This window comes from Odocoileus virginianus, chromosome 24 (assembly GCF_023699985.2).
Source record: "Odocoileus virginianus isolate 20LAN1187 ecotype Illinois chromosome 24, Ovbor_1.2, whole genome shotgun sequence".
Classification (NCBI taxonomy): Eukaryota; Metazoa; Chordata; class Mammalia; order Artiodactyla; family Cervidae; genus Odocoileus; species Odocoileus virginianus.
In genome coordinates, this window is record NC_069697.1 from 892,801 (window position 1) to 918,501 (window position 25,701).

The window sequence follows — 25,701 nt, forward strand, 5'->3', positions numbered from 1 at the left end:
AAGGTTGATAAATTATTCCCTGAAAAACTGAAATTACTTTTTAAAGATGTAATCTTTCTCATAAAATAAAGTAAAATTATTAAGTGACTAACACTGTAATAACAATGATGACCAATATGCATGACCCAAGTTGGCATCCAAAGCTGATGGGGCAGTTCTCCTTATAACAGCATTTATCTATTTCTAGGTTGTCTGTATCTCAGTGCATTACGGACTGCATCCAAGTTTATAGATGATCATCTGGCTCCCCCTTCTGTGCAACTTAAAATGCTACTTACTTGGCAATCTCTTCCTTTAACAATCGATACTCAATCTTCTTTTCTTCAGGCAGAGCTTCAGGTGTTCGCATGGGATCATTCTCTTTTTCAGATTTTGGAGGTACTTTTGGTTTTGAAGCTTGCTAGAAAACATTTGAAGTCAACCAGATCAAAAACTTTCATAACCCCAACTTAGATCTATATTTTACATTATCCAGTACACATCTATATATTTAGAAATAAATATCTTGATCATTATTTTCTATTCCTTTAAAAAAAAACAATCCTGGCCTTTAACCACCAATTAACTGTACAATCCACTAAGCAGTCAAGACCTATGGTTTAAAAATAACTGAACTATTTCGTATCTAAACAAATGCTGCAAATACAAATAGGGACAAAAGTTGTACTTAGATCACACACTTCAGTAAAACTATTTTCTGGTAATATAACACAATCACAAACTAATAAATTTCCTTAGTACAGAGAACAATTATCTACACTATGTTACTATTTTGAAAGAAGGATTAGTCTGGAGACAAAAAGGGTTTCTAAATAGTTAAATCTATCTTAATTTATACACACTTCATAATATAAACTCAATGATACAAGTACAAAAAATATATCCATAAATTCAATATATTAAAAAATCTAAACCTCCAAGGTCTAGTTTTCAGGAAAAACAAGCAAATTTTAGTAATTGTCAATAAACCTTTCCATCTCTCATTACTGCACTTAATTACCTCAGCAGTTCGTCTTGCTTCTTTAATCATAGACTCCAATCCACCAAAAACACTATTAGTTGACTTGGACGCCTCTCCATCAGATTCACTATCATCGGAATCATTTAGTGTTACGACCACTGATTTATGCTTTGGAAGCTGCAAAGCCAATATATTTGTTATTCTTGACAACAAATGCATCACTATCCTTTTCTTAGCTCTACCACAATTAGCTTCACGACACTGAACAAGTCACTTTACCTGTATGAATTTAAATTCATAAAAATAATAGATTTCAAGCAGTCTGTGGTTCCTTCTGTTTATACTGCATTAATTGACCAACTTTGTCCCATTCCACAGATACACAAAAACATAAGATTCTATATTTTACTGATATACCAAAAACTTAAAATATCTATATACTAAAATGAAATATTCTAGATACTATCACCATCTTCTTCATTAAGTTTTATTTTAACCAACTTTCTATAAAGAAACATAATGCAATCTAGACTAACCTTTTAAAGTCAGAAAAAATGTAACTCCATATTATTACTAATAAAACTTTATGGCTTTCATGTGTATATAGAGGATATACAGAGGATATGTTAACCTAACAGAGGCAAGATTTCAACTTGGCTTTGCTTCATTTATTTTATGCATGCATGCATACTAAGTTGCTTCAGTCATGTCCGACTCTGTGCGACCCCATGGACAGCAGCGCACCAGGCTCCTCTGTCCACGGGAGTCTCCAGGCAACAACACTGGAGTGGGTTGCCATTTCCTTCTCCACATTTATTTCAAAGTCATTAGAAAACAAAGTAGAAAGAAACTGTCATTTCAATCTCCTTAACAAACAGTGAAAAACATTATAAATTCTTCCATTATAGTACAGTCATTAACTGCAAAAACATAAGCAAAGATAGGAAAAACAATATATATATATATATATATAAAAAATTTGCTGAAACTGACTCTAGAATAGATGAAAAATCTAAAAGGACCAATTTATATAAAACAAAACTTGAGGAAATGGCAAAAGAATACCCCTCAGATGAAAATAATGCTTTCCCAAAAATATTATCATAAATTCTACCAGTTTTCAAGTGAAAAACTGCTCCCATTTCACTATTAATAAATAAAAATAAATGTTTGTATATAATAAACTAGAGGCAGGGAACAGGACAGCAAAACTGCATACAAATTTCTCACAAGATATTTAAGTAAGAGTAGGCACTAATTATTTTGTTTTTACCGAGATCACAGTTCGTGGAAGACGAGGTCCTCTGTGAAACTTTGGGTTTTGTATCCTAGGCTGAGACACTGTATTAATACTGACTATGGACAGATTGCTTCTTGGCATAGGCTGTGAATTGTTCAGAACTGGAGGTGAAGGTGGGTCACTATTACTGGATGTTTCCTAAAGAAGGAAGAGACAGATATTAAGCAATTTTAAATGAAATTCCTGTCATCTTTAAAAGTACTGAGCAAATTAGTTAACAGACTTATCCCTACTTTACTGAAAAGCCCAAAAAATCCCAAACTAGCAGAGTAGTCCTACCTAAAACTAAGCTCAACAGCACCACCTAGAGGTTCAGGTACCTAAATTACCTCTGGCTTGAAAGCTCTTTTATTTGCTAGAGATTTAAGTAGCTCTTCTCGAAGCAGCATTTCCTCCTCTTCTTCCTCATCTGCAAAAGGTGGTTTTGGAGGTTGTTCCGGATCTTCAGGTGGAAGAGGTGGCAAAGGCGGTAGAGGAGGTAGAGGTTCAAGAGAAACACACAAGCCTTCCACATACGGCTGGCTCAAAGGCGGTACAGACTAGTTAATTCAAAAAAAAATAAAGGCTCAAAGGCGGTACAGACTAGTTAATTCAAAAAAAATAAAGGCTCAAAGGCGGTACAGACTAGTTAATTCAAAAAAAATAAAGGCTCAAAGGCGGTACAGACTAGTTAATTCAAAAACTAACAGTTACCAGGCAAAGTTTACTCATTCCAAGCGTTTATCGCTACAGCAATATCAAATTAGAAAAAGGTAAACATCAGGTTATTACTTTACTGTAAGAATAAGTGAACTAAGTATACTGGAAATCTGAAAACTAACCCAAATTCAATATTTAGCCAAGAAAAAGTATAATTTTTACAAAAAGTTAAAATCAACTGTAATTTAATTTATGAACTTCATGATAGAGAAATCAAATTTTACAGGATCTATCTCTCTAGATGACTACCTGAAAACAAACAGATATTTAACTAAAAATTAAAAATTAGGAACCAGAGGGATTCTCGATGGGAACAGTCTAGAGTATATCAAGAATTAAATGTGAGAAATCACCACCACTACCCGCATAAAATCCTTGTGAAATGGCTTCTTAAAGAGCATCTGTAAAGATAGATAATTTTACCCAAATCCCTGCATTCGCACACATTTTTGCTTCAAAGACCTTCCAATATTTCTCTTGGCACTTAAAACAATTCAAGGAAGAAAAAAAAATGTTTCTCACTCTCTACTCTAATGTTCCCCTCATCTCAAACTTCCCAGGAGGATGCCAGGTGTCTGCCTAGGAACTGTGAAATGGCAAAGCTCCTACTAACCCATGAAGACAGAAGCAGTGTGAGCTCCTGGTTGTCTCAATCCAGAGAAAACTTACACATCACTTTGTGACTCCCCCACTGCCTTTTTTCTTTTTCTAACAGGGGACTTAAAAGTAGGTTGAAAAGAAATCAACTTTTCTTTAACTAGTCAATGCTTTTCCTTTACTGAATTTCCAAATTAAAAACAACTATATAATCAAAAGACGAGAAAGGAAAAAGTTTCTAGAAGCACCTTAAATGCACTTAAATCCCAGTTACCCTCTAAAAAAATCCAAAATAATAGATAATTCTTATTCTGCTTAAGAATACATTTCCTGAGGAGCAAAAATAAACAAGGAAACATGCTAAGTATTGAAAGAAAGTCCAACATGAGACTAAAAATTACCTATGAAAAAATCTACCAGATTGATAGCCTGCCAATAACTAATATACCATAGATTTCATAGCTATTAATTCTGGCAAGCAGACTTTATGTTCTCAAACCTAACTACATGCCAGCTTTTCAAAACAAATTAGAAAAGACACAAGGTAACCAAACTTTCTTAGAAATCATACCAATCCTCACTTACAGAAACCTGAGGTGGTGGAGGCAAAGAAATAGATGGTGCTGGAGAAAAATACCCCAATGAACATTCAGAGAAGAATGGTGGTTGCACTGGTGAAGGAGCTGTTAAAAAAATTTTTATAGGAGTTTAATAACATATATTCAACAGGAATAAATTAAATTTATATTTTTGAACACATACAACTACATCTAAGTAAAGTACAAGTGAGATTGTATTAATCTCCAATAAAATACTTAACCTCCATGAGACTACCTCTACCTATTTATAATTGCTCTTATATCACTATAAAGTTAGCCATCCACTTAAGCTGATATTTAGTCCCTTGAAAACTTTTCTATCTTGTTCTACTTTTCACCCACTTGTGGTAAAAGGGAATAAAGCAGGAAAGGCTTTTATTGCTTTTTGGAAAAAAACATACTTTTTAAGAAATAATAAAACAAAAATTTCCCTTGAATCTGCCAAAGTATCATAACCAAAGGAAACAGTGATGCCATGACTCCATCCCTCCCTCAATGTGCAGAAAAGTGAAGAAGCGGACTATTTAAACTGGAGAGAAAGCAAGCAAGACTAGGAATGAAAAGAATTACCTATGCATTTAATCATTAAAGTATACTTTTTTTTTCAAATTTAGTAATTCTGAAGTAGTTACTGATGCATCTCAGTTAAATTGTTAGCACTTTTTCCTTGGTAGCAGATAAAAATAACTGCTTATTTGACCTTCAGTGGTTTCTTTAGACTCACTGAAATCTGACAGATTTGAAGATTACTCTTGCTACCTCTAAACCATATAACCTTAGGGAAACTTAATATTTCTTCTTTGTCCCAGTTGTCTTTCAAGTCAATGAGTATTAACCACATGACTTATATGGAGCTGATTTCTGACCCAAATGATGCCATTTGATTATATTTTTTTATATTATTTTTTTACAAAATTCTTCTAAAGGGTAAATCATAAAACTATTATAGAGTAATAATAATGTCAATATTTGAGAACTACAATGAATCATTTCCAAGAACTTAGAAATAATTAAAGGCTGATCAAAGAGAATTATGACATGAAAATACAAGATTATTAAATATGAACCTAAACATTATAACCTGAAAACGAGCTTTTGCTAAACATTACCAAATCATATAGATTCTGCCTTCTCTCTAGACACACTAAAGTGGAATTCTAGTTTCATCTGGTCTCACAATACAACCAGTGGAAGAAAAACACTAACCATATGACCTTGCAAGTAAGTATTCTAGTTTCTAGAACACTAACAGCATTTTGTTGTCTGCCCCATTCTTATCTGTTTTAATTAGTAAGAGGATAGCTTTAATTAGTAAGAGGATAGGTCTCTCACAGTCCATTACTCCTGAAAATCAACTAAAGCAAGTCTCTAACTCTCAGGGATGGCCACATCCTAAAATGTGCACTCTAACAGAGATATAGTCCTAACAATTATAATCAGCTGATCCTAAGGCACCACTAGTATCACTTTCCATCTCTCTACTCCTACAAAGTACCATCAGCAGAAGGAGAAAAGAAGCCTGAACAAAAGAAAGATCTTTTCTTTTTTTTACTAAAATGAAGAATGCCTTAGACATAAAGATATTTAAAAATAAAGATTTCTTTGTTCGTTTGTTTTTTAAAGCAGTGTTCTCACCTTTACCACAATATTCACTTCTTAGATCAAACAGTTAACAGCAGAATACTGCCTTTTTTAATTAAAATACCATACAGGAAGAAATACAAGAAAATAAAGGTTAATACTACAGTTTGAGGTTTGCTTTTGAAGTATTTAAACACCAAATAATGTCTTTGGTTGTACAACCTACCAGCAAATTTTACTTTCATTACACATTTCTTTCAATGTTTTGGGTAGCTTCTTGACCATTTTCTACTTAATAATTGTGAATGTACAAATGTTTTAAGTTTTAGCTCATACCTGGAGAATTGGTTTCACTATCTGTATCCATAGCAACTTCTTCATAGTTATCATATTGATAAATGCCGCCTCCACTATCAGTAGCTTGCTTATCTAAGGATCGTCTCAGGTCAGGATCTGAAGACTAATTATACAAGATTTATTTTTAGTTTCACAGCATTTTCTGTTTCAGTCTACTCTTAGGCTCGAAGTTATAAAACAATTAACAGTAATCTTTTACACAGAACAGTATAAAAAATCATGATGATCCACTTAGAACTATCACATCTGATTTGGGAAATTCAATATACACGATAGGTACATTGTGGCAGACATTTTATAACTGTCAGACAGAAAATGAAGCTAGAAAGTACTACATGTACAGATGAAATCCCCCAGTGAAGTGAGTCACTAAATAATCAGCTATTCCTCTAGAAAGTAAGATGACACCAAGATCAGAAATACTAATGGCCTCTCTCTGCAAATTAAGAAATCAGAGAAATGAATTCAAGTTTTATGTTATTAAGTCTTATTTAGAATATTGCCTGAATAATCCATTAACATTTCAGTTACGAATAAATAAATGATAACTGAAAACTAAAAACTCTTGGTCATATGCTTATATGCTGTTTTCTTTTTTTTCACTTCTTACAATCTCCACTGAGAGACAGTTTATAAGAAATTAAAACTTAACAAAACCTATCCAAATGAATACAAGTAATATACAATACTTTTCTATAGAAAGATTTCATCAAAGTACTTTTTGGAAGCTCAGAGTATGAATACTTATAAATTCCTTACTTAAATCTAACCCTTGACTCCCTACAATTAAAAAGCTCTTACTCTTTAAATATCCCTCTATTCTTTAATATCAATAATACACTTGCAAGTATAGTCTCAAAGTTCAGAATTCTGAAATTTGTGACTGCTAATAGCACCAGATCAATATTAAATCTCCAGTTTACTTCCTGACATGAGCCATAAAAGGGAACGACTCATCCAGTCATTATCAATGACTTATACATAATAAAGGTTCACAAATGCTTGATAACTGAAGTAGCCACATGCACTAAGGCTATTATGATATGATGATTTAACTTTCTTAAAAACAGTCCAAATCAACTAATTATGATACATTTCTAATTCTACATTACTAAAAATGGAAAATTAAAAGGGAATAGTAATTTTAAGAATAAGTCCTCATTGCAACTCAGGAATGCTTCTTTCTTCTAAATAGAAAAGGACACAAAAGCCAAAGAGAGGCTTTTCTAATCATAATTTTAGTATTATGAAGTATTTCTATTAAGTATTTAATAGAAGTATTTAGTATTAAGAAGTATTTCTTCTATTTCTAGCATCTGTAACTATAAAAACAATTCATTCTCAATTATAACCTACCTTCCCTTCTTCCCAAAGCATTTATTTATCTATAACGAGCTCTATCAAACAAAATAACTTAATACGTTTTCCTAGTTGACTGAATTTATGAGCTAATACAAGGATACTCAAACTTGAGTAATACTTTGATTTTGTATTTTTGAACTTCTTACTTTACTCCTTGATCTCCTCTTTCCACCAACCAATTTCATAAATCGATTGTACTGTTCTTCCTGATTTGAGAGATCTCGAATTTTTCTGATTTCTTCTTCTCTTTTCCTTCTCTCTTCTTCTTCAGCTTGCTTACGCTGATCCTCCTCTTTCTGTCTTTCCTGTTCTTTTTGCTGCTGTAGTTTCTTCCATGCCTTTGTTTGCTGCTTCCTCAATGCTTGTTTAGCTTTAAAAAATATAGAAACATCAGCATCTATTAGAGTTAGAATTTTCAAGATAGAGAAAACAAAGCTTTGATAATTATTTCAATCATTAAGTTCTGTTTATACAGGACTGTCCTTTATTCAGGGCCCTATATAATTTCCCAACTCAAAACTTTCTGAATTAAAATCTAGAAACTATACTGATATAGGAAATCAATTAAAAGAGTTTAATAGAAATGATCACCTGTAGTGCTAACTTTTTTGGCCGAATGTGTTTTTGTACTGGTTTTAACTTTTTGCTGTACAGTTTTCGTCTTAGTCAACTTTTCTTTACTTTCTTTCATCACCTGCTGTTCTTTCTGTTGCCATTTTTTACTGGCTGACTGAAGAGCCAAAAGACGAAGTTGCAGTTCAGATAACTCCTCTTCATCTTCACCAAGCTTCTTTAACAAAAGAAACAGTTGCCATTTAAAACTTCTATTATTTGACTTTAGACATATTACCAAATCAAAGCTGCTATAAGATCAGAATTTAAAGTTAGTTTTAAGACAAATACTTAAATGGTAAATACAAGTAAAATAAGGAAACTGAGTAACTTACCATAGCCCTATACTCTAACTCAGTTCCTATAATACAAACTGAAGATCAGTCTGTAGAGGGTGTATGTATACATGAGAAGGGCTAGAGGGGGAGGGTACAACTGACGACAAAAAAGTTTGAGACTGGCACTTAACTGCTTCCCAAACGAGAGTAGAAATTTGATGGCAGTGAATGCAAGAAGAAATCAACCCAGGGGAGGTAATGACCAAAGAACAAAGTGGTCCCATAATCATGGGTGTTCGCTAGCCTTACAAGTACTACACAGAACAGGCACAATGAAATGTCAAGATTCAAACTTGCAAACTTTTAAAAATATATTTTATAATTCTTCAAATCAGTTTTGAAGGAAAAAATATGTAAAGATTTGCTTATACTTGAGCATTCCATGTTCTAAAGGTACAGACATTTATCTGGTATCAACAATATTTTTAACACCCAAGACTTCTTCAGGGAAGCTAAAATAGGGAAATAGTTTAGGAATAAACGTTTGAGAACTTTTTTCCAATTGAAATAACCTTTATTTTTTCACTATTTTTTTTAGTTAATTTTCAAAATTATCTATTCTGTACATTTTAGCTAAAATGTAACAGAAAATGTCCGGCGACCTAAGCAAAAGTGTGAGATTGAAGTCCATGAGACTTTGGAGGGAGGGCAATAAGGGGGTCCTTTGGCATCCCCACTCCTTGAAGTTCAACACAAAGCTATGCATGTTTTGTCCCTTATGTGTATAAACAGAAAAGGAGGGAAAACTAAAAAGAGGCTAAGACTCAAAAAAATTAAGACTCACTTAATCTAATAAGTGAACTGTAATTATACTTTTAAAATCAAATTACATTATTTAATTCTTAAACATAAAGAAAACAGTAGAGTCTATCTAGTGGTTTAACATTCTACAGACTATTATAAATCCGTAACTGAACTAACATCATATATTTCGGTAGTTCTGTTTACCCAAACCAAGATACAGTTACTCTTTGCTTTCTTGGGAAATATATGTAAAAAATGAGCTGAAAAATTATCATGAGTCTTTTTTACTCTAAGTCATTTAAACATCAAATTCTACTGCTTGGTACTGAAGATCCAGAGTCATGCTATCCAAAAAATGGAACCAGTAAGTCATGTGTGGCTATTTAACTAAAATTCAATGAAAACTTTAGTTTCGCAGTCACACTAGTAACATTCCAAATGCTTAATAGGCACATGTGGTTAATAGCTACCATACTGGAGTGTAGATATAGAACATTTCCACTATTACAGAAAATTCTATTGGACAGTGCTGATCCAGAGTTTAACTAAAATAAAGCTATCATTACTGTTCCACAGAGACTTAAAAGTCTTTGATTATCTTTTGCTACCTGTACTTTTGGAATGAAAGAGACCACTGATACTGTCACTCAAAGCAGCTACTTGATCAGTAAGAAGAGTACTGAGGCTCATTCAAGCTCCTTGCTCTGATATCTAATTCTTATAAAACTTTAAGCAAGTCGGTTAATCCACACATCTGAACCTCAGTTCTTCTGTAAGAGATAATGTCAACCTACCTTATAGAGTTATTGTTAGGATATTCAAAACCATATATACATATATGCATGATTGCCTGTGGGTATATCTGTTATTTTATCACCCTTAAATTCAAGACCATCTCTTTCCTAAAACTTCTAAGCTGTTTTCATCATTTCAATTTACTCATAGAAAGAAACTGAAATCTTAACAGAAGAAACTGAAGATATTTCAGCTAATCTAATTCAACAAACAAAAGGCTTGGCCCAGTGAGTACCTATTAAACGTCAAACACAGTGCTTGATGCTCTTGCACTTTACCCTGCTGAACCTCACAACAATCCAGAGAACAGATGACATTAAACTCATTTTGTAGAAAAGAAAACAGAGGCAGGCAAAGCCTAAGCAGCTGACGCAAGACCACCCAGCTACTAAGAGGAACCAGTACTGGACTCCAGGTCAAGGTTTAACTTCAAAGCTTTCCCACACAGTGTAATCCTCCCATAGAAAGGACAGAAAATGCCTGGAAGGAAAGCAAAAGTTTCAAAACACAAGCAGAAAGTTCACCTCCAGATAACAAATAGCAGTTCAATTAAATATGTTAATTGAATCCAGTGAAGACAACGATATTCCAAGATCTCTCTCCAGATTTTATCTTTAAGGTTTATATCCAAATGGATGTACAGCAATGATGAAAAAAAAAAAAAAGTGAAAAACAAGACAGAACCTTCCATTCAAGAGAACAGAGTAAAGCAGAACAAGAATCAATCTTACAGAGATATCCAATCCCACAAAGCATTATCTTACCTTTTCAGATAGAATATCTGAGGCACTAATTCTTCTGGTTAAATTTTGTTCCTTATCTTCTAATCCTTTAAAATAAAACAGCATACTTTGAATGCTTTAAAAGACTGCTACAATCAATTTAAAATGCTACATGACATTTATACTAATAATTATTTTTAAAGGTCTCAATAAAGGGTTTCATTTTCTCAATCTCTCCATCAAAAGGAAAGAATGTTGCCAGAATGAAAATCTGAAAAAACTTTCATATCAGCTTCATTTCTGAAAGTTATAAGGCAAAAATAATTCAAAACATTAAAATATAAATTAAAACTGCACCATGATAAAAATGACTTCTGAATTAAAAACAATTATTTCAAATAAGAACAGAATTTAGAGTAGATAGGCAAAAAACGAAGCTTCCTTACTAAATAGATAATACAGAAGAAAGAATATATGATGATTAATTCAGACCTCTGAAGCTGAAATGAATTCAACCATTTAGAGATAGTATTGATTTATTTAAAAAAATGTCCTCAGGACTTTCCTGGTGGCCAAAATGTACTAAAAACAAAAAAAAAAAAAAAAAAAAGAAGAAGAAGAAATGTTCTCTATTTACCCAAAAAAGTATTTGTAGAAGTAGATTAAATGACAAAATTAAGTCCGTCCACACATCTTCCAGAATTCTAGCCTCGGACCCATATTTATGATTAAGCTATTACAAAATCTTACTTATACATGATCTAATCTGGGCTTTCCCTGGTGGCTCAGTGGTAAAGAATCCACCTGCCAATGCAGGAGATGCGGGTTCAACTTCCCAGGGCTTGGGAAGATCCCCTGGAGAAGGACATGGCAACCCACTCCAGTATTCTTACTTGGGAAAACCCATAGACAGAGGAGCCTGGGGGGCTACAGTATGGGGTTGCAAAGGAGTCAGGCACGACTTAGCGACTAAACAACGATATTATCTCCTCTATGACAGCTCTACAAATCATGCAATTAAGTTATAGTACCTATGTAACAGTACCGAGACTCTTTCATAGCTAAAACAGATTAAGTTAAAAACTAAGAAAATCTCTCAAGATGACACAACTGGATTTGCAAAGCTAGGATTCAAACTAAGCATAAATTCCAAATCTAGGTTTTTTTCCGTAATACCACTGCCAGTATTCCAAATATCTTAACTTGATTGCTCAAGATCTACTGGTAAAAGAACAGGCAATTTATTCAATACATAGAATTAATCAACTACCCTAAAAAAGTCAATGGAAGGCAACCACCAAACTCTGAGTTAGGTCAGTTCTGCCATATTGCTTGTTTTGGAAATACAAATTTGTTGCAACATGATTGACAGATTGGAAAATAATTTGAGGACAATACAAATTTCACATTTGCTTATGTACAATTTGTGTCCAAGAAACACTACAAGAATGCAGAAAGCTGCACCCAGGTGATCCTAGTAGGAGCCATGTAGGAAGATACAAACCCCACAGACTCTGAGCAATCTACCAGCTCTTCAGTTCACTGTACATATGTGATGAGCCACACCCATCCCCATCTGGTGTTACAGTTTGCTGTCCAATTTCAAATAACCTCCCTTGCTCTACTCACAGTAATTTGTAAGTAGAGCTGCTTCCACTTGTAACTTGTAGGCTGCTTCCACAAACACATTTTAGGTCTTTCTCAAGGTAAAGTGACATTATAGTATTTCAGGCATTTTTACCCATTTAATGTGTAAACTTGCACTATCATTTTTATTATATTGCAATCTTTTTTTTATGTGCCACTGACAAGGTTGTTGAGAGCCTTTTCCCCTAACATGATTTATTGCGTAATTCCAGTGTAGTGATTTTCAGGAATGCATGTCACCTTAGAGCAAAACTGACTATACTTCAAAGAATACCAGAATAGTAATAACTATTACATAAAAATTAACAGGAAAAAAAAAAGACAGACTGTCCATAATAAATGTAAAAAGAACTGAACTTTCATCCAACATGAGAGGAATCATTAAGTTAGGCGAGGCTCTCTATGAAAAGGTGGTAGCACCTCCCTGTAAGGGAAATAAAAGCAACTATCCACTAAGCTGGCAGATACCTAATGAGCACAATGTCACCTGAAAGACAAGCACAAACCATAAACTTCAGACCATAAATTCAGCTTCCACAAAGATTAATAAAAGCAGGTTAAGGTTTATTGACCAGATATGTGGTTTGGTCCTTTCGTCCTACCACTGTCATAGGTCTTTGCAATATTATTATATTAATTCCTACTCAATACTTCCAAAATGAAAATGGGTCTTGTGCAGCCATGTAGTATTTTTAAAATTATTACCTGAAATTCTAAACTGAGCAAGAGATAGTCAGGGGGTAGTTGAAACCATAATAACTGGACTTTCCTGATGGTTCAGTGGTTACAAATCCACCTGCTAATGCAGAGGACATGAATTTGATCCCTGGTCCCAGAAGATTCCTCATGCCGGGGAGCAACTAAACCCATGCATCACAACTACTGAGCTGCGCTCTAGAGCCTGTGAGCCACAACTGCTGAGGCCTGCGTGCCCGAGAGCCATGCTCTGCAACAAGAGAAGCCACCACAATGAGAAGCCCACACACTCCAACTGGAAACTCAGCCCCTACTCACCACAACCAGAGAAAGCCTGCACAGCCAAAAATAAACAAAAAAAAACTGTAACAAATGAGAACAACCAAGGAGAAGAGAACACCAAAGATATCAACAGATAAGAAGTTACAAAGGAAAAGTGTTATTAAAAAACAAACAAACAGGAAAAGTCAGAAGAAAGTTGTAAGAAATTACTGATGTGTATAGTATCATTGAAACCCTGAAATTTCAAGATTAATGAGAAAAGTATCACTGTAACAGATGTGTCTACTCCCTATAGAATACTCTCAAAGTTGTAGCCAGGGTGAGTCTTTGAGAATACAAAACAAATTATGCCAATCTTTTGCTCAAAATCCTGTTAACACCTCCTGTTTCACTCAGAATAAAAACTAAAGTTCTTGTAAGATACTGCATGATCTGTCCCAGCCATTCTCTCTGACCTCTTTTCTCCCACTATTCATCCCCCTCACTCCCTCTTCTTTAGTGGCACTGGCTTCCATATTACTCCATATTACTCCTCAAATGTGCCAGTACCCCTCTGCCTAAGGGTCATTACTCAGTGAGTCTCAAAGTTTAGCAGGTATCAGAATCAACAGGAGGGTTTGTTAAATACAGACTGCTGGGCCCCATTTCCAGAGTTTCCTCTTTAGTAGATCTAGGGTTGCTGTTGTTCAGTCACTCAGTTGTGTCCAACTCTCTGCAACCCCGTGGACTGCGCATATCAGGCTTTTCTGTCCTTCACTATCTCCCAGAGTTTGCTCAAACTCATGCCCATTGAGTCAGTGACGCCATCCAACCATCTCATCCTTTGTCGTCCCCTTCTCCTCCTGCCTTCAGTCTTTCCCAGCATGGTCTTTTCCAAGGAGATCTGGCATAGGGTCTGAGAATTTGCATTTCTATTAAGTTCCCAAATAAAGAAGGTCTAACGACCACAGTTAAAAAGCCAATACTCCAAGCTATCTATTCTCTTTGCTTGGAAACCTCTTTCCCACATGTATGCATTTGGCTATTCCCCCACCATCTTCAAAGCCTTTGTTTAAATCTCACCTTCAAATTCAGGCCTCTCCTGATCACTCACTAATACTGCAGCCTGTACCCACTGCCTCCATTCTAACTCACTTACTGCTATGCTTTTTCTCTCTCTACAACTGTTATTTAGTCATCATAATTACTGTTCCCTCTTCTTAAAATGCAAGCCCATGAAGGAATAAATGATTATTTATTTTGTTCACTGATGTATTCCCAAGAGCCTGGAACAAAGTGCTCAACTAACTTTTGAATAAATGGAAGAATGAAACAAAAAATGAAAGAAAATGAACAGTAAAATCTGCAACTAGGTTAAAGTAATCTTGCCCTGAGTAGTTTCAGTATTCTGGTAGGGGCAGACAAGCAAACTGCATTGAGTTAGGAAGGTATTGCATTGAGTTACTGAGATGTAAAGTGAAAAGAGTCAGTGCAGACTGGCCTGTCTGGTAGTCTGGATGAAAAGACAGAAGTTAAGGGACAAGGTAGAATGGGGAGGAGGGACTGTTCAGATTTGGGGATGGAATACACCAGTGTGTTTATAGTAAGTACTCCTTAAGAGAAAAGTGGTTAAAGAGGACACAGAATAAAAAACCTTTGGAGTAAGATCCCAAAGAAAGTGAGAGAAATTAAGAGCCAGGAATCAGGTTAAAACAAAGTGGCCATAAACAAAAAGAGGGTCACCACTTCCTCACAGTAGAGAACTGAAATGAAAATTGATATGGATATAAGCTGACAATTAGGGAGTGAAAAGTTACAAGTTGAGTGAGATCACCTGAAATAGGAGGCAACCTCACAGACTGACAATAGGGATAAATGTTGAGTAAATGGCCTGAAAAAAGAGAAATGGAGGGGAGCGGGAAGCTAACCCATAGCAACCAAAAGGTTTAATGGCAGAGCAGCAAGTTTTGCTGAAGACTGAGAAAGGAGTGCCTGTGTTTTAACACTAATCAATATAATTTGATTCAGATAAATTTCAGCTTTTTTGGTTTTCTTCCAATCCCTCTTTTACACTGCTGCCTGTTATATTTCTAAAGCAGACATCTGATCACATCATTTTTCTGTTTAAAAATATTTGATGGCTCATCTGAGGTTTAAAGAAAATCTAAACCCCTTAAGCAAGATATTCAGTGCCCTTTACAGTCCAATCTCAACCTGTACTTTTATAAATTTATATCCAATCACTCAACAAACATACATATATTTCACACTGCACCCGTATTAGATCAATCTCAATATCCTTTACAAGTTCTATAGGCTTTCAACTGCTCATTTGGTTCCTTCTGATGGGAATTCCCAAATGGAAAAGATACATCCTCCAAGACATTACCATCAAACATTACCATCACAATGAAAACTTTCTAAATCCCAATGAAGGTAGTTGTTTCTTGCATTACTGCAGGCTTTCATACATAACTCATTATATTCCATATTTGTCTATGTGTCTTCTCTATCCCACTGGGGTATAATCTTCGAAACTGCCTGTTTGGAATCATGGTGCTAAATTGAGGAGGAATAAACATGTCTCTAAGAATGTGTAATCAGAATCAGTCACCACTTGGGTTTGCAATCAAATTTACATCAAATGAGTTGCCTGAAGAGGTCAAATATAACATAGTCCCAAATCAAAAGTCTACTTAGCTCCTTGGCAGCAGCAAGAGCAAATCCTCTCTAGGAAATTCACCTTCGTACAGGCCACCAAAACTCCCTACCAAAATAATTCAGAGGACAATGAACACCTTACTTTAAAAAAAAAACAACGAACAAAAAACACTAAACATGCAAGAAAAGAAGGTACCAAAAAATGAGAACCAGCAGGGATAGCAAAAATTAGAAATTAGACTCAGATACCAGAAACTAGCAGACAAAGAGGAAAATCAAAACAAGCCCATAATTAAAATGTTTAAAGAAATAAAGATATATTTGAAAAACAGAAGAAACATTTTTAAAAATGACCAAAGAACAAAATAAAAATGAAACACTAAAACAAAAACTGTAACTGAAATTTAAAATTCAGTAAGTGGGCTTAAGGCCAATCCGAGAAGAGATAAAGAATTTGAGAACTAGGTGGACTGAAAGATACATCAGAGGACATTTTCCAGAATGTATCACACAGTTACAGATGCAAATTTAAGAGAAATGAAAGGTAAAGTGAGATGATTTAATAAAACATACTGATACAATACAGAGTTCAAAAAAAAAAAGAGAATGGGACAATATAAGAGATAATGACAATTTTCAGAATCAATGAAAACTAGGAGCAAAACAAGTCCCAAGCTGAATAAAAATAAAAAATACAATTAACATATCACAGTTTAACTGTAGAGTATTAAGACAAAAACAGGGTCTTTAAAGCAACTAGAGAAAAATGACAGATGACCTTCAAATGAGTAACTGTTAAGATGGACAGCTGACTTTTCAAAGTTAACAATGAAAGCCAGAAAATATCTTCAACATATTGATAATATAATTAACTAATCTAGAATTCTAAACGTGGGAAAACTGTCTTTTAAGGGGGGTAAACAGAAGTAACTTTTTCATATGGTAGACATACTACATGGAAATTCTTAAAAACGTATTTTATGCCTAAGTGATTCTAGACATAAAAGAATGAGTCAAGAAAGAGTTAAATACATGGCCAAAGTTGGCAAAAACTGTCCTTGTGTATCAGGGAGAGGGTAAATGCCTTGATTAACTTTAAACACTGGTAACAACTCATGTTACCATTCTTAAAGGAATCAAAATGAGACCAAAAACTTAATATCTAACTGTCAAACCAGTAAAAGAAAAAAAAATTTTTAAACAAACCAAAAAAAGTCAAGAAAGAAAAAAAGGAAATACAAAGATCAGTAATCATGAAAAAGTGTGAACAAATTATATTTGTCTTGTTAAAAGACAAAGATTATCAGGTTAAATTACAAATGAAATCGGTTCTATTTAATGTGCAAATAACCTTTGGAACAAGAAGATACAGAAAAGACCAGGCAATGACATACAAAAAAATACACTTCTGAAGAGAAAGACGGTGTGGCTGGCTATTAATTTGAGACAAAATAATCTTTTAGGCAAAATTACTACTAGACATAGAGGTCACTACATAGTAATAAGAATAATAATTCCCTAGCCTCAATGTGTTTAAAGTAAAAACTGAAAACCAGAAACCCACCACCATACTGGCAGATTTTAGCAAGCCTCTCAGTAACTGATAGATCAAGCAGGTCAAAACACTGTTTACATCTTCCTTCTAAGATGTGAACATAAAAGCCTGATCTAACAACCCAAACATTCCTTTCAAACACACAAAGAACTTATAAAAATTGGTCACATGCTAGACAATAATGCAAGTCTCTAGAAATATTTCAAAAGATTGGTACCACATAGGTCTCTGACAATGCTGACTGACTTACAAGTGGATAACAAAAAACAGCTAAAAACCCTACATTCTTGGAAGTTAATAGTTCCAAATAACCTACAGGCCAAAGAACAACAAAAATTAGAAAAATACTTAGAACTGAATGAAAAAAATTTACATATCACAAGCTGAGATGTAACTAAAATAGAAATCTTATAGCCCAAGTGAAAGCTGTTCAGTCGTGTACAACTCTTTGCAGCTCCATGGACTGTACAGTTCATGGAATTCTCCAGGCCAGAATACTGGAGTGGGTAGCCATTCCGTTCTCCAGGGAATCTTCCCAACCAGGAATGGAAGTGGGGTCTCCTGCATTGCAGGTGGATTCTTTACCAACTGAGCTATCAGGGAGGCAAAATTTATAGCCCAAAATGAGGTTAATAGAATTTTATACCACAGAGAGGCTAACAATTAATGAGTTAACAAGCAGGGAACTTATTTCTGAGGAAATTTTAAAAGGTATGGGGAGATAAAATTTATAAATGCTACAGATAATAAAAAGGTAAGACATTTAATAACTTAGTATAAACTGTTCAACTTACAGGAAATGAACACATTACTAGAAAATTACAGTTTACCTAAACTGCTTTACCCAGAAATAGAAAACCTGAACAGTCAGTAGTTTAAAACCTCCCCAGAAAAACTCCATCCTGCCCCAGATAATTTTACCTGCAAGATCTACCAAATATCCCAGGAATGAGTACAACCTGAAACCTATTTGAAAGAGGGAAAACCACTCAACTCATTATGAGCATTGTAACTTTATACTAGGCTCCCCTTTCCCCCACCCAGTAGAGAATCAGCCTGCAATGCAGAAGGTAAAGGAGGGGCAGGTTCAATCCCTGGGTTGGGAAGATTCCCGGGAGGAAAAAATGGCAACCCACTCCAGTATTCTAGCCTGAAAATCCCATAGACAGAGGAGCCTGGCAGGCTACAATTCAGAGTCACAAAGAGTTGGACACACTACCAACCTTATACTAAAACTTGCAAGGAAAAACAAGGAACAAAGCTACAGGCTATGAACATAGATGAAAATTTCTAAACAAATATTAGCAAACCTTTATTTATGAAGGTTTTATAACTGCTCCAAGCTGAAAGAACCAAATGTCCCTCAAGTGGGAAATGGATAAAAAAAGTGTAGCAAAGCCATACAATGGGACATTCAACAGTAAAACAGAATGAACTACTGATACATGTAACCACATGGATCAATTTCAAACACGCTAATCAAAGAAGCTAGGATTAAAAAAATGTTCTACATGACTCTATTTATATGACATTCTGGAAATGGCTAAAGTATAGGGTCAGAAAAACAGACCAGTGGTTACCAAGTAGGGTTGGTGGCATGAGGAACTGGCAGGACTTAATGGAACTGTTCTACATCTGAATAGTGATGGCTGGCAATGATTACCCAACTGCTTGCATCTGTCAAAACTCAAAAAACTACACAGTTAAATGGATAAATTTTTACTGCATCTAAACATACACTCACATAAAAGAAGAAAAGGAAAAATTAACAACCCATATCCATGATGTATAAAGATAATATATCATGAACTAGCTGGATTTATCCCAATCATTCAACAGTAGTTTAACTCTATAAAAATCAATTAATATAATTGATTACACTAATAAACTAGAAATTACACTAATGAACAAGAAAAATTAAATGCTCTTCTCCATAATGAAGAAAAAATATCTGATAAACTTCAACATCCACTCATGCTGAAAATTTCAAACAAGGAATGGGGGTGAGGTCTGAATTCCTACAATAAACTTAACCAACACTATGTCTAAAAGTAAACAGCAAAGAAGGGATATATGTATATGTATGGTTGATTCACTCTGCTGTACAGCAGAAATGCATTGTAAAGCAACTAAACTCCAATCAAAAAAAAAAAGTAAATGGCAAAAGTATCCCCTGTAAGTTAGGGAACAAAAGTGCCCATTACCACTTATGTTAAATTGTATTATTAGCCCTGATCAGCACTTAAAGCCAAAATGAAATAGAATTTGTCATCATCCAACAATATGACTGTCTATGTAGACAGTGCAAAAAGAATTCAGACAAAATATTAGAATCATTTCAATGAAGTACACTACCAAAATAACCAGTTACCCCTTTGAAGGAAATGTCATCACTAACTGAAATTTTAAATTCCATTACCTGGACTAGATTCAGTAGTGTCAGATTTCAGGGAAAGCTGTTTTGTTCCATCTTTAACTTTTTTTAATCGGTTCTTATCTCCTGGTAAAGTCAATTTTTGCCTGAGTGGTTTTAATTCAAATGCCTGAAAAGTTTTGACCTGTGTTTTCTCCTCAGGAGCTACTTCTTTACTTGAGTCTTTTATAATACTGACATTATCAGTGCTTGTTTGGTCCTCAAAGTTCAACGTTTTAGGATCTTCTTGCACATTCTCCTCTTTGCTACTCAAAGCCAGTTTTTCATCCTTATTGATGCACTCTAGTTCCAACTGTATTTGCTTATACTTCAAAAGTAAATCTTCAAAAGTTTCTTCCCCACAGTTTTCACTTTTTGATGAATAATTCTGTTTTCTTGATGGAGATCTTCCAAAACTTTTGGCTGAACAGTGTATTAAGGAAACCAGTTGCCAAAAATTTTCCAGTTAATTTAACAAAAACACATTAAGTTATGGATGAATTGTCTCCCTTTTTTGTGTTTTTCAAAGATGAATTGATATTTTAAAATTACTAAATTCCATTTAACACATGTGCTGTTATGTGTTAAGCACTTTCATTATGTGACCATATTTCAAATTTAACAAGTATTCATATCAACAGTCCACTTACAAGATCACCAGTGTCACTTATTACCCACAGTATCCACAGGAACCGCACCTAGTTAGTTTACAGCATCCTTCTGAAGGCATCAGGAAAGCCCATAATAAGCTGCTTGTTAAAGATTTGTTTCTGAAAGAAGAGGGAAGAAACTGAATGGTTTGTCACTGATGTTGATAATTTACACTTCAAATAATCAGAAGACGTTTCTTCTTTTTAATTAATTTCTTATCTCAAATTTTTAAAAATAGAGATAAAAAATAAACTGATAATAGTTAAGACTAAGTTATGAATAAGAAACACTGTATTGAAAACCTAACACATAGCAATCTTAGAACTCATCAAGTATACTAACATCCAAAATAGGTACAACTAAGACAATGAAACCATTTTTAAAAAAAAAAAACTTAAGTTGTATGCAAGATGTATCTTCTAAACTAATTTTTCCTTGAAGATAAGGATATCTAAAACCTGTTATTTTTGGTCTTTCTTTTCTTTAACATAGTGATACATAAAACACAACTTCATGGTTGAAGTGGCTACAAAGTTCCAAACTAAAATTTTCACTCAAAATAACTCACACATGTAAGAACTGTTCCACCTCACTTCTCCAGTCTAGAAATTAATAAAAGACAAGTATTTTATTTGGTTTTAACACAATAAGGCATTAACAGATCATTAAACTGGCTAGGATATAACATTACACTTCCCTAAATATAGTTTCTTCTGTGAAACAACTTACTGGACAGACAATCTGCAAAGATTTTTAAACTTCTCTAATAACCAATTTAAGAACGGGAACTACCACCAAGTATTTTAGAAACTAAATGATCATTACAACTGAAAATCTTTAAAAGTTCTGCAGCAAAATTGTTCTAGCAAGTCTTTGGTTTTCTGATCTCCTTTTTAGAGCTAGGTTTCTTGAAATAATACTGGTTTCTCATTACCTCCTCAACCAAATGGAATCTGGCTTCTGCTGGCTGAGTTCATCCATCGTGTTTTCAAACCTTATTCCATCTGATTTCTCTGTTTCTCTAGGTTTTGGGGTTTTTTTTGCTCTTTAATGAGACCTTTCTCTCCCAACTGCTTCAACAACAGTGCTCTCCAGTGAGGCCTACTTAGCCTCTCTCTTTCCCTTCTGAGCATTCCAATGCACTCTCATAGTTCTGCCTGGTGGTAGGTATTTGGGGTTCTATCTCCCACAAGCCATCTTCCATCCTATTGTTAATCTTTCTAGAACACAAATCAGATCTTATCCCTTGTTTTAATCTAAGAATAGAGTCCAAAATCCTTACAATGGCATATAATGCTTTCATGATTCCCTTCCAATCTTACCTCTTCCAGGTTTATCACAGTTTATGCATAGCTTTGTGTCTAGGCTTTTCTCGTCTTCAAATTGACCCCAATTCAAAGGCCCTCTGCTATGTGAAGCTAGATAATTACTTGCTCACCTACCCCACCATTACATACTCTTTGTACATAAACTTGGGTAATTATCTACATTTAAATCTCACTTTTTTAATGGAGTCACAGCAACTAAAAAACTAAGATTGGAGTCCCTGGAAACATTCAGAAAGAGAAAAGATTCAATACACTAACAAAAAATAAAATAACTAAAGGACAGGAAAAAAGGAAAATCAATTGAGCTATGACTAATTAATCTCCTTCAAAGCTAAATGAAGTCTCCTACTTCTACCTACACAGAACAGTTAGAATGAAACCAACACTTAAATTATTTAATATGAAATTGGTCAACATGGAGCTTCTAACTGAAATCCGGTTTATGTTAGCTATGACCAGATTTGAAAGTTTAAGCTGCAGCCATCCAAAGAAGACATATGCTAATACTGATCGACAAAGTGCCTATCAATAAGGAAAATTAAAATGAATGAAATGAAAATAACTATCTCCAACAGAATCTGGTTTATTCTATTTCATTAAAGCTGCATCTAGCATATTTTAATTATTACTGAAAAAGTTTTAAAAAATACTCACCTGTACTCATGCTACTTCACTTCTACATTACGGAAATAAGTCACAGAATAACTCTTATTCTTTCTTAAATGCAATACTAGTAACATAAAAATGTCACTATTACAAGCACACAGTGGAAATAAAAATTAAACTGAGTATAATCATGGTATTAAAGGAATTAAAGTAACAAAATCTTTTATTACAAAATTTGCTCCCGTTACATAAAAGAGGCTGGGAACTATGTTTCTCTTCACAAATTTTTATAAAGAATTCCACCTCTAGGATGTATTAATGTTACTTCACAAGGAAAACAATGAGCAGAGGATCAAAACAATCATCCCTGTGCAGGATGTGTGAAAAGAAAAACAGCAAGACAGATCATTTCTGATAAGTTACTACAGAAATCAGACTGGATACTTTCCATACTTGTTTCACAACACCATATGCCTGTTCATTAATAAAAACATCTAAGGTTAACAATTAATAAAGGTATATGGCAGAGGCCAAACTGATATCGAATGCATGGACAGAAAGAAGGCAAAAGAAGGAAGTAGGCAAGTCCATGCATCACCTCCTTCTCTAAAATAAAATAAACTAAGAAAAAACTTTAAGCTCCCATAGTACTTTTTACATACCTCAATTTGAACTTTTTACACTGAATATAATTAACATTTGTCTCTTCAACACACAAGTTTCATTTTTGTATTCTTTTTTATGCTTTTTTAAAATTTATTTTTTTATTGAAGGATAATTGCTTTACAGAATTTTGTTGTTTTCTGTCAAACCTCATTTTTGCATTCTTAAATAATTTACGAGTCTGTAATTAAACAGCCCTTCTGTTCTTAGGCTCAGAACCGACAACTTAACAAATCCTTGGTTAAAAAAAATATCTTGGGCTAAGGTTGTCTTATCTTTATTCAAAGAACATTTTCTTTTTAAAAGTTAAAATACCTATGTGATTTTTTTCCTGAAACAATCCTGGAGTGCTCCTGACCCAATTTGTGGCTGCGTAAGTTTTTTCAGAGCACTAGCATCAGAAGCTCCTCCTCATCTAAACTACATTTCTGGTCCTCTTTCTATTCTGACATCTGGCAAAGACCATTTGGTCTTAACTATTCTGTGAAAATAACGTTGTGTGTCTCCCCAACAAATGTCATTACATGTAAGTTTCATATATAATGAATATATTAAAAAATCACTACAGCATGGAAATTACAATCAGCAATAAGTATTCTCAATAAACTATTTTTATGCAGTTATCACGGAGACAAGACACAATTATCATGGAGTATGTCAAGACACAGTTCTACAAATAGTCTGAAAAAGAATATTAATTAATGTAATTACTATAAATATACAATCTGCATCACTTTGCTGTATCTTGAAATACATGCCCTAAACGTAAAAAAAAAAACAAAACTGTTTAAGGGTAGTTCTACAAACACATCTTAAAATAGCAAATCCTCAGATGAATAAACTCAGGAATGTTTAAGATAACTAAGAATAAGATTAGAGGGGACAAGAATCAGATATTTGCTATTTTCCTCCTTAACCTCTCCACTAGCTCCACCTCCCCATAAACCCCATGGTTTCCAATATATTAAAATAAAAATGCTGTTAAGTTTCATTCTCTCTCTAGTCCACAACTGTCAGCACTAAGAGTTATAAAAATGCCCAAAATATGAACATAAGAAATAGAGGAGTTAAGGAGGTAACGCTTCTGCCAAAGATACATGAATTTCAAACCTCTGAATTAACAGTTGGTGACACCAGGGTTTTTTTCCCCCAACTTTAAAACGCAGCAATGTATAAGAATAAATCAAGAAAAGTTTAAAAAAAAAATCACAAATAAAAACATTAGGACCCGGTGTATCGACACTTCATAATCTTCAATGTGGCCATGCAATACGATATAAGCAACAGCATTCCTCAAACTTTTTACGGCTAATACTTTTTTCTCCCTCTAACAATCTAAAACAACTTCACATAACGAAGTTTACTAACAAAAACAAAGGCTAATGAAACCTGGACTTGTGATGTAGTATTTCAAATCTGATTTCACACTTAGATTCCACTAGTTTGGCCCCCATCCAAAACAAGTTACTGTTAAAAAAGCAATATACCCAATCAAGCAATTTTAAGAAACAACGCGGCAGTTTGACACACCGGGTTGACCGAGGAACCACCTACGTTAAGTATATTGACACAATGACAAGTAAGCGGTTCTGACGGTTCAGAAAAGTTACTCATCTCACAGACCCAGAAATGACGCTAAAGGGAACTTTAGTGACACACCCAGGGCAGACCGCCACGTTAAGGATACAACTCTTCCGAGGTGGAGAGGGCTCTCGCCAGCTCTGACTGCTGCCGAATCCGGATCCCGCTCCTCCTCCCAGAGGTCTGCCCCCCGGCTTGCCTCCTCGCTCACCCCCTCCTCGTCCCCGACTCCAGCGACTCCCACCCCGGTAAGGCCTGCCTCGAAAACGGAAACGGTCCAAGGCGATGTGGCTCCGTTCCCAAAACGACGGCCGGGGGCTGCTTTCGGACAGGGAGCTGGAAGGCATCCTCACGGAGGGCGGGTGAGACCGGAACGGCTCTTTGGGTCGGTAGCTGCTATGTCCCCTGAGGTGGCCCCGCTCTGACGCGTGCCGCGAGCGTGAGAAATTCCTCAGCTGCAGCTGAGAAGAGGACGACGACGAGGAGGAGCCACCGCCTCCGCCGGATCCACCGCCCCGGGCCGGGTGAGGAGGCCTTCGCCGCGGGTACGGTAACAGCCCGCCGCCACTGCTACTGCTGCTGCTCCGGCTCCGTATCTGACTGTTATTATCGTCGTCGCTGATCTCCCCATCTTCAAGCTCCCCTTCTTCCTTAGGCGAGAGGCCACTGGAAGCCAGGGCCGGAGTATCTGCGGTCGCCATCCCGGGAACAGCGCTTTCCACACAACCTTAGCCCTCTATCCGGGGATCCGCCCGACTACTGCCTTCCTCTTCGGCTTCCTTCTTTCCTAACGGACCCGGTCGGTGCGGCCTTATCCTGTTTGGAGACCTAGCGGGCTCTGCTCCCCAACTTCCCCGCACCCCAGCTCTTTCTCGCCGGACCGTCGCAACCTCTTCCCTACCCTAGCGCCCCCTTGCTCCTCCGCGATCGGGGCTCTTCCGCTTCGCGAGAAAGTGGCTCTGGAAGTGGCTC

The 25,701-nt window shown here is 35.3% G+C and overlaps 1 protein-coding gene across 2 annotated transcripts in view; it reads right to left on the reverse strand.

Moving 5' to 3' along the window:
* Positions 1-25,649, reverse strand: part of ZFC3H1 (zinc finger C3H1-type containing) — a 50,537-nt gene extending 24,888 nt beyond the window's left edge. Inside the window, exons 1-11 of one of the 2 annotated variants that reach the window (XM_020897480.2) lie at positions 24,836-25,649; positions 19,907-20,323; positions 10,710-10,774; positions 8,048-8,243; positions 7,603-7,826; positions 6,074-6,197; positions 4,143-4,240; positions 2,591-2,800; positions 2,235-2,399; positions 1,001-1,138; positions 279-400 (exon numbers count right to left, since the gene is read on the reverse strand). In XM_020897480.2, the coding sequence (XP_020753139.2) occupies positions 279-400; positions 1,001-1,138; positions 2,235-2,399; positions 2,591-2,800; positions 4,143-4,240; positions 6,074-6,197; positions 7,603-7,826; positions 8,048-8,243; positions 10,710-10,774; positions 19,907-20,323; positions 24,836-25,430 (2,354 nt within the window). In that variant the 5' untranslated portion in view covers positions 25,431-25,649. Of the gene's footprint in view, positions 1-278; positions 401-1,000; positions 1,139-2,234; positions 2,400-2,590; positions 2,801-4,142; positions 4,241-6,073; positions 6,198-7,602; positions 7,827-8,047; positions 8,247-10,709; positions 10,775-19,906; positions 20,324-24,835 lie in introns of both variants that reach the window. The other variant, XM_020897479.2, reaches the window with a different exon arrangement.
* Positions 25,650-25,701: the final 52 nt, after the last annotated feature.